The sequence below is a fragment of the Sesamum indicum genome, linkage group LG6 (genome assembly GCF_026168435.1).
Source record: "Sesamum indicum cultivar Baizhima isolate 11 linkage group LG6, ASM2616843v1, whole genome shotgun sequence".
Taxonomy (NCBI): Eukaryota; Viridiplantae; Streptophyta; class Magnoliopsida; order Lamiales; family Pedaliaceae; genus Sesamum; species Sesamum indicum.
Window position 1 is genome coordinate 25,087,973 of NC_142662.1, and position 10,482 is coordinate 25,098,454.

A 10,482-nucleotide genomic window follows, 5' to 3' on the forward strand; every position below is an offset into this window, starting at 1 on the left:
TCTGGCCCAAATCTTGTAATGAATGGCCCATAGAATATCTAAACAGGCCTTCGGGCCCAATTCGGATGGACCTTTATTCCCCCACGCGGGTGGGATTCGGAATTGGGCTTGCCTTTAAGTTTGGGCTTTTTGTTGCTCAACCAAGCACAAAATTGTTATAAAACAGTATCAGTTTCAATTGCATTAAAATTTAATATTAATACTTTTTCAACAATTTTATGGATCAACATATCAATGGAATAGTTACACCGCCTTCTTGGGATTTTTGAGAGATTACATCTAATAATTCTCGTGTGTGGTTCTCTCTAATAAAAAAAATATATAATTACTCGATTGACTTATTACTCATTTATTTTAGTAATAAATACCGTATGATGAATATATCCAGCATACAAGTGTTACGTGTTTACATTAACGATTGAAGTGTAGAACCAAATGAGATCAAATCGATCGATAGAAAATTAAAAGTCGCCAGGTTGAACAGGATCGAATCGAAAATGCGTTTCATAATGTCGAAGGACACTCCAACTATGAAATTAATTAGAAGTAATTACAATAATATTTAATAAAATTTAATATAATTATGAATATTTTCTTGTTATTTGAAAATTTATAATACTCTTATTTCAACAGTCGTCGAACAACTACCACAATCCATTAGCTTTCATTAGTTTTTCATCTATTTTTCTATGATGTATTGACCAAAATATTCTTGTAAACTATAAAAAAATTTAATTTTTTTATTGAACATTTTTTTTACAATATTTCAAATTTTACCATCCACCTCATTCGATTTTTTTTTTACAATTATTCACTTTCTAAAAATAAATAAAAAATACAATAATGGTAAAATTGATAATTTCAGACTTCTATAAAAAAATTACATAATTTTATTAAATATTAGAGAAATATTAGCAATTTTCTAAATAGTGAATAAGTATTTATAATTATGTGAAAACGTACGGGCATTCAATTGTAATTTCGCCTATAATTAAACACAAAGAATGGAACAAAAAGGAAGGAATTTATTGCTCATTGCAAGTAAAAATAAAAAAATAGGGGAAATTACAACGATCTCTCTTAAAATTTTTGGCATAATCACAAATGCCTGTCGTTATTTAAAAAGTTACAAATATCCCCTAAAGTATGATGAAATTTTGTGATCCTTGAATAGATGTATGAAATTATCAACTTTGCTTCTATGATATTTTTTTAATTTTTTTTAAAAAATAAAAACTTATAAAAGAATCAAATGGGGTGGATGAAAATATTTTAAATTATAAAAAATCATCCACTTAGTTTATAAGAAAATAATAAATAAATAAAATTAACTTTTTAATCTACAAAGACATTTCGGTCAGTATAGTACAAAAAATGAATAGAAATCTAGCAAATTGTGTTAATTGTTAGACAATCATTAAAATAAAAATATATTGATAATTTTTTAAATAACAAAAAAATATTAATTATTCTTTCAAATCTCACGACAGGTCGTAGAATCTATCCTTAAAAATATGGAGGCATGTGATTAAAGCTGAGTAATTGCTATATAACAGAGCCAGAAATGAGACATAGAGCCCACCATCGTTGAAAAACAGCCACCATTTTTGTTTGAAGACGCATGTGACCACTGTCCTACTAGACAAACAGAACAATATATCCTTTCAAAATTTATAAAACATATACTTTGGGGTCAATGATCACATTCTCCTATTTAAACATATTTTAATTTGCAATGGGATTTTTTTTTCTTTTTTTAAAAAAATTTCAAAAAAATTAGAGGTGGCACTCGAAAGACTTGCCACGAAAATTTGCATTTGCGTCATTTGTGCTTGTTAGAATTCCTACAACAGACTTATTATCGTCAAGAACTAAAGTTTAATCACGTGAGAATCAACACATAAGTCAATACGTACGTTTAGCCCTATCGAACGAGAATTTGTGCCCACGCCGTGTGTGTAGTAACTGATTCAGGTAGGATGTCGAGGTTATTACAAGGATATCCCATGAAATAGGGAACCTGAGAAAAAAAAATCATTAGGCTCATTGGGAGGTCTCAAACTAAGACTCTTCGATGTTTAAATCAGCTCGAAATCGAGATAGATTAGTTCAAACTGAAAATATTTGAAGCAGATGATCGTAATAAAAGTGTCTTACCATAAATAAAATGTAACCAATGTATTATTGGGCTAAATGTGCCAACTTGCTTGGTTCAAGTGGCGCAATCTCCAGTTCAAAGCTGTAAAACGATCAATAGTCCTTATTGTGGTCTATTGAAACGACTTTTGAGCTTGATCTGACCCGAGATTTGAAGAGACACAAACCCTTGTATATATGAGGTATTTGCCTTTTAACCAGAGATGTTTATGTTTTTTTTTTTTAAAAATAGTCGTGATATACTCTTATCAGTAACTTTCAACCTTAACTACTAGACCACAACGAATGATGATTTTGCAGTGGATTCTTGCACAATTGGAAGACAATTTTTGTTATTAACCGAATATTATAAATACTTTCCATTCATGATGGAATAACGTTTAAACCCCAACCATGACTGATTTTACAATGAATTTCTGTTAAAAGTTGTGTTGTAAAAACTGAATATTATGAATTCTCTCTATCCTCTTGGAATTTCTTGTCAATAACATTACAACCTTCAATACCTTCCATTATTTTTTGACATACTTTAAGATCTGAATTAATAAAATAAAATATATAAAAGAAATAGAAACAAAATTGTTCACTTTTTTCTACCTTGGTCCACTGCCTAAATAATTGTTGTAGAAAAAAGAATATATATATATATATATATATATATATAAACCCCTTTAGTTATGTATCATCACTTGTCATGATAAAAATATGATAAGTTGACCAGTCAAAAGAAACATTTAAAGCATTGCTACTGATAGACATAGAGAAGTCTGGTCTGACTGTGACCACAATTGACCAACACATAATCCCCTCCATTTAACTTTTTTAGTTTAAATTTTATTATATTAATATAAAAATCAAATTACTCAATATTTGGTTGGAACCAATCAATAAAATTTGTTTGGATTTAATTTATTGAACTTAATAAACCAACTTGTACACAAAATTTTTGGCTAAAAGCTGGTTTTAATTGATGCCATATGACAAAATATTTCGACTATCAACTTTTAAATTTAAATAATAATGTATTTGACTCGATTCATTTAATTTGATCCTGTTTTCTAAATAAACTCTTATGACAGAAAATCCAAACTGATCAAATGAATCAAGAAAACAAATAATACCATGATTGGAAATAAGAAACACATATAAATTAAGTGGACTGAATTTTCTATTTCAAACAGTATCTTCTACCCTATTTAACGTATAAACATCGTATGTATAAAATTAATTTTTTTTCCTTAAAAAAAACATGATATAATTTTTGTACTCATTGAACATGCACACCCTACATGTATAAATTTTTTCTCTAAATAAATATTTATACACGTGATGTGTTTTAAATGAACGGGGTAGGAGATGAAATACGATTTGCACTGAAAGGACGTACGAATTAAATAACGGAGTAGAAAATATAATAGAATTTGGAATAAAAAATCCAATCGAGGGCCATAATTTTTTTTGTTTTTTTTTAAATAAAGAATTAATAATACTAATAATTACATATTAATGTTGAAAGAAACTATGATGATGAAGAAGAAGAAGCATCAAACTTGTAGTGCTTGTCAACAGCGACGGAGACATCCCAAGTGCAGCTTAAACCCTTTGGGAAAACCACAAGATCTCCAGCTCCGAATTCCACCACTTCACCTTGCGGGTTCTTGGGGTAAACTTTCACCCTCCCACGCACTAAATAACACGTCTCCTGCGCATCAAATTTCAGCTCGTACTTCCCCGGAGAGCAACCCCATCTTCATATATAATTATTTACGAACAAAACCCAATTAATTACCATAGTAAATCATAATACTCTATACATATATATACACAAACACATAGTAGAGTGTGTGTGTGTGTGTGTGCGTGTGTTGTGCTTACTTGGGCCAAGACTTGATGCCAAGTTGAGAGAGTTGGGACTGAGAAGGGTTGCTTTGGACTGTAATTTTGAGGGTATTTGAGGAGTCTGGTGCGGCCATGGTTGTAGGGTTCTCTTGTTTGATGAGGGAAGAAGGAATTGGAGCTGTGTTCGGTCAATTTTAGATAGGTATTGTATTGTATTGATGATCAGAGAGGGAAGATGAGTATATATATATATATATATATATATATGCAATTGGTTTTGTTGATTAATTAGGTTAATGTATGTGTGTATAAGCCTTCTCCCACTATAAATATCCTTTGACCCATCACATCAAATTCCACTATGCCTTGCTTGTGGTTTGAACTTCTATTTTGATGGCATCTTACTAGGGTTTTGCTTTTTTTTTTAAAAAAAAAAAGAAAAAGAAGAAAATTTTCTTGGAAAATTTTTTATGCATGTTAAATCAACTTTTTTTGTTGATTTTTTTTTCTTTTTGTTGAAGACTAGTGTAATAAACTGTAATTTAGAGTTATCGGAGATGTTTACATATATATTTTCTTGTAAATCAGTGATCAACTTACCTTAATTGTTTATCAATAATATCTTAATTCAATGGTTAAGGTTGATGTTTTGTGCATAAATTTGAGATTGTAGGTTCAAATACCACCAAACGCTTGGGCATTTATTTCACTTTATATAATTATTTGTCTCATTTTATATGATTTTATTGTAATGTATTTTATAATTTTGAGTTATATTAATGTATTGATCGAACCAATATATTATTTACACGATAAATTTATTAAAATATTAATATAATCATAATATAATTATTGCTTTTATGTACAAAATAATCTTACATTAAATATTTATTAGTAAAATTTTGAACTACAATTATGCGGGATAGAAGTCTATGATGCCATCTACGTTAAAATCATAGATATCATTTGTTCGTAAAAACATCTTTCGTATTGAAATTAATGAGTAATTTATATTAGGATGGTTTTACAATTAATGAGAGCATTTCAATTATTATTAGCGGAAATTAATGAATTTTACATATAAATATTAACTTTTTTTTAAAAATAAATAAATAAATATAGCAGTCCATGAAAGGTGGAGATACAGCAAACCCGAGAACGAGTTGGAGAGATATTATTACAATTTTACAAAGGGGCCCGGGGGATAAGATGGATTGTGGATAGGATTCCTCTGGTCAAAGGGTTGACCGATTTTTTTAACAAGGGGCATGTGGCAGCACCACAGTGGCCTGTCACCTGGGATTCCTTTGACTAAGGTTTTACTGTTCTCAAGATGATGCCATTTCACTTCACCTTTCATCCTTTTCCCTTTCTTTTCTTCCTACACTATTACAAACCGTAGACTCAAAGACGCCTTATATATATATATATATATATATGGTTTCTTTTGTTTCACAAAAATCAGTTCAAGAAATCTTGTTTCTTATCACAAAATACATCACTTGAGAGTAGAGGGAGTGGGATTGGTCCGTCCCAATTTGCTCTGTGTGCTCACTTAGCCACACCAAGAGCAAACCTATTATAAAGTTTTGGAATTTTTCTAAAAATTCAATTTACATTCAAATCTCAAATTCTCCTAATTTCCAAAATATCAATTGGGCAGCTCTATCCACCTGTTATTCCCGATTTATGATGCCATCAAATGGCATCAGCAGAGTCCGATTCAAAAATGCATTGCTCCACATTAAGTTCATGCAACCTTGTGACTGTCAGTCGGAGTCCTTGGACCTCAACAGTTGTAGGCTTATAGGTAAAGATCTTATAGGCTTCTAGCAGGAAAATATTTCCATTATGATCTCGGCCAACAACAACAACAAATGATTATCCATCCAAAAAGGAAGCGTCAGTATTAACTTTACACTAACCTATGGAAAGGGGATGCCAAACATAGTGGACTTGCTGAGTAGTATGCTTTGGCATCCTCACTGAACAATGCTCCTCTACTTTTTTTAGAACGGTTCTTGCAACTTCCATTATTGTGGGAGGCGGCTTTAAGTGAGTCTTTTCATTGCGAGCTTTCTAGGATGATGACCCATGTGATGAGGAACTGCCATTGGGTCTCCTGGTCCAAAAAGAGATCGGAGCTTGCATTTGAGATTTGCAAGAACCACTCTCTAATCCACAAGTGGGACCAACGATGGAGTCTCACTTGCCATTTAGAGAGCATCCAAATTTGTTTGGCGAACGGGCACCTCAAGGAAAGATGGCTAACATCTTACACCTGAAAATCACAAAAAGGGCATCTAGTATCGTGAATTGGAAAGATTTGAGCAAATTTACCTCGAGTTGGGAGACAATCAAACAGGAATCTCCACACAAAATTGTTGTGCATTTGGAGTCTTCAAATTTTCCTTCCAAAAATTCTATCCTCAGGGTCCACTAGAGCAATAGGTTTCGAAAGTGTTAGATAGGCTGTTTTGGTGGAGAATTTCCCTATCTTGGAGGAAGCCCAGAAGAGCCTAGTGAGTTCCGATGATTTCGGAATTTGGTTTTTCCTGATTTCATGGACAACTGCAAGATCAAACATTTGAAACAGAAGTTCGAGGTTCCATTGGTTGTCTTGCTCGTCAAACAACCCATCAAGTTGCGTTGGCCATGTTCGATCAATACAGGCTGGTGGTTTTGGAATGTAGTTTTTGATGGATGGGATCCAAGGGTCCTCCCATATACTGAGGGTAGAGCCGGATGACACGGTGTAGCATGCAACCTCTTTGATGAGTTTCAAGCACTTGGAAACATCTTGCCAGATCCAGGATGCTCCGTGGACCTGCAGTTTAACAAGGGGGTTAGACTTATTTCGGACGTATTTAGCAGTGAGCAACTTACACCAGAGTTTATCCTTTTTCTGAAGCACATTCCACGCAATTTTCAAGACAAGGGCTTTATTAAAGTCAGCAAATTTTCGAAGCCAAGTCCTCCTTCTCCTTTTGATTGACAAATAGAATTCCACGATTTCAAAGTAAACATTCTATTTTTTCCCTCTGAGGTCTTCGACTGCCACCAGAAACGTCTTGAGATTGAATCCAGTTTGTTGCAGATCTTTTTTGGGAGCAAGAACATGGACATTTGGTAAACTAGGAGAGATTGGGCCAACAATTTAATAAGGACCAACTTTCCGACTCTAGACAAGTTTTGTGCTTTCCACATTGAGTACACAGTGATTGTGTCGTGTACCACTAGTATTTATAATTTATAATTTATTATTAAGTAAGAGACCCCTTTTTAAAAAATATTTTTAGAAAGATAAATTAATAATTTTTGTTAATATTTCACAAAATATTAATAACTCTATTTTGGGTGTTATATATTTTTGTTAATGAATCAGAAAGGCACTACAAAAAGAAAAATGTGGTGACAGTATTTTATTTCGATGATCCTCTAACTTTTTTCCACCACTTTATAATCAAACAACTTTCTCTAATTAATATGTTGTTGTCTAATTATTAAAAAAACATATAAGTGGAGATGACAACGTTGATATTCAAGTGGAATAGAATGAACATAAAAATTTACATATATATATATATATATATATATATTAAAATGCAGGCAAGCGGAAAAAGTCCTATGATTGTGTTATCAATATTTATATTTGTATTTTTGGAAATATTTGCATTTATATATCTCGAATGACATATTTATCTAGATAATATATTTACATATATTCATTTTTTTTTGTTTCACTTAATATTATGTACTAAAAATATTATTAATTTTGTAAAATTATATTCTTTATAAATGTAGAGCATGATGCACATGCATTGTGTGTGCCTCTACCGCCGGTTTATTATTAAGTGAGAGCCAACTGTATCTCACTTATTTTTTTATCAATTATTTATTTTAAATTTTTATATTAATTAATTATTCTTAACTATTCAATTTATCATGATTTTTCATAACTATCTTTTCATTGTAAATTTTTTTTAGGGGGGAAGTGATCATGCATTTTTTTTTATTTCTCTAACATTATTTATTACATTTGTTTGCCAATATTTCTTTTATAAATTAAAATATTTACATAAATTTATTATCTTGATATATATTTTTCATAAAAAATAATAATACAAATTATATAAATATTTTATTTTAATTTATTTTTAAAAATTATATTCATGCACAAAATGTACTACTTACTAAATATATATAAGCCAGGAGAGTCATTTCATTTCCCCCCCCCCCCCCTCAAAAAAAAAAGAGTATAAGGAGGTAAGTTGTTTCATTTTAAATAAGGGGTAATTTGCTCATTTACAAAAACACAAACAGACTGCTTGCATTTTTTTCCCATGATTAAATAATGAGATTTTATTTTATTTTTGTAAATATTAAGAAACACAGAGAATCTTTAGAGTATATTTTACATTTTACCTTTTTAAATTTCACAAAGATCGATATGTTCTACTATGATTTGCACAAGTATCAAGTGGGCTATATCATTAATAAATATTTATGTGCGTTTGTGTGTGTTTTATTTTATATTTTTTCCATCTAATAAGATATGTTAATTTAAACCTTTATTTAATTGAAAATTATTTTTTGAGTGTCTTGGTTTTTTTATTTGTTATTTTTTTTATCTTTTATTATTGTATTAATCTCATTTTCTTTTAATATATCATCTCAAATTTCCATTTCTCTCCTTTCTTCTCCCATTCTTTTGACATAATTTCACATAACCTTTTCTTTAATGTTTTAATATTATTTTATTTATCCAACCAATATAAAAATAAAAATAAATTATATACACACATTTGAACATGTTATTTGATATATAATAATTTATGGTTACTGACGCATAAAGAGTCTAAATTTAAAACGAACTATTGCACAAGTTGAAAACTGGGCTAAGCCCATTAGGAACGAATCAGGAGAAATTGGCCCAATACATCCATAATCTATTGATCCAACCCGATCCAAATTTAAAATGAAAATGCCTTAATTATTTATCACTTGTAATTACCTTACTAATTATTATTTTTTTAAAGTAAGAACGATGAACTATTATTAATTGATAACAATTACAATCATTCATTTCGATATCAATATCTAACAAAAACTATTATAATAATCATAGACAACAACTCATACTATGTATTAGACAACATCCCACGCACATAGGGGATTCGTACACATGACTTCTAAAATCATGGGTTTTCGCTCTTTTTTGTTTTTTTAAGGTGAAAACGATGGACTATTATTTACATTCTCGCTGTTTTTGTTTTTACATTCAATAACTAGAGTAAGTTTAAATTAAATCTAATAAAATCTAAATTAACTCTATTTCTTATGTAATTAATTAGGTTAATAATCTTAATTTAATGAGAACTTTTTCTCAAGACAGCACGTGCAATTTGCACTATTAAGTTGTAGTACGATGGGTCCGATAATTTATTACAATCAACATGTAAATAGAATTCTTGGTCGGGGATAAGGTTCGGTGGATTTTAAAATTTGTAGTATGTATAATTTTTTTATTGCAATATTTGAAAATAATATAGTATATAATGTATATAATATTACTCATAATTTATTGGCTATAATTGTAATTTTAATATATATATATATATATCTCAAACTTATATCTTCATGTCATTTGATGTGGAATTGTCACAATTTTTAGGACTAATTATACATAAATTCCATCCAAAACTATGAAATTATACTTTTTCTCAGAAATTTTTTGAAATAACTCTTACATTTCCGCTAATAAATTCTTCATTTACTCCTATATCCTTTTGTTAGAATTTATACGAAAAATACTAATATTAATAAAAAAATACATAAATATTTAATTTTGCCTCTTATTTAATATTTTTATGTATATTTTTTTATTTGTAAGGGGGTAAATGTAATATCTATACTATATAAAAAGAAAAGGCATTTTTCTCTCCAAATGACGATTATGACACATCAATTATATCATTATATCAATTATAATCCTAGGTTGATTTTCTTTTTCTCTTTATTGTTTTCTTTCTTTCTTTGGAGAAATATAATGTATTGGTTTATATATAATTTTTCTTATTCATAATATAGTTTAAAACATAAATTATTATTCATTATATGCACGCAGGGACAACATGCCACAACATCTAGTATATATATATATGTAGATTGAGGTTAATATAATTACAATATTTTCTTATAAGTACAAAATTATTATATAAAAATATTAAATGAGGGGTAAACTTAAAAATTTATGTAATTTAAGATTTTTGAAGAGGATATAAGTGTATTTTTGAAACTATTATGGGGAAAGTATAATTTTGTATTTTGTAGGAGGCTAATTGCAATTAACTCTAATTTTTATTATTTTTTATGATGTATTAGAATATTAATTGGTATTGTATATGTAGTGTAATTATTATTTTTGTATAATAAAAAAATATTTATAATGTTAATTAATTGTACGTGATCAATCAATCTTGGTAT

The 10,482-nt window shown here is 29.4% G+C and overlaps 1 protein-coding gene across 1 annotated transcript; it reads right to left on the reverse strand.

The window, feature by feature from the left end:
• Nucleotides 1-3,541: 3,541 nt before the first annotated feature.
• LOC105163594 (RmlC-like cupins superfamily protein) lies at nucleotides 3,542-4,264 on the reverse strand. Its single transcript, XM_011082007.3, has 2 exons — nucleotides 4,033-4,264; nucleotides 3,542-3,905 (listed from the first exon to the last, which is right to left on the reverse strand). Exons 1-2 carry the CDS (start codon nucleotides 4,128-4,130, stop codon nucleotides 3,677-3,679), a joined length of 327 nt encoding a protein of 108 aa, XP_011080309.1. The 5' UTR covers nucleotides 4,131-4,264; the 3' UTR covers nucleotides 3,542-3,676.
• Nucleotides 4,265-10,482: the final 6,218 nt, after the last annotated feature.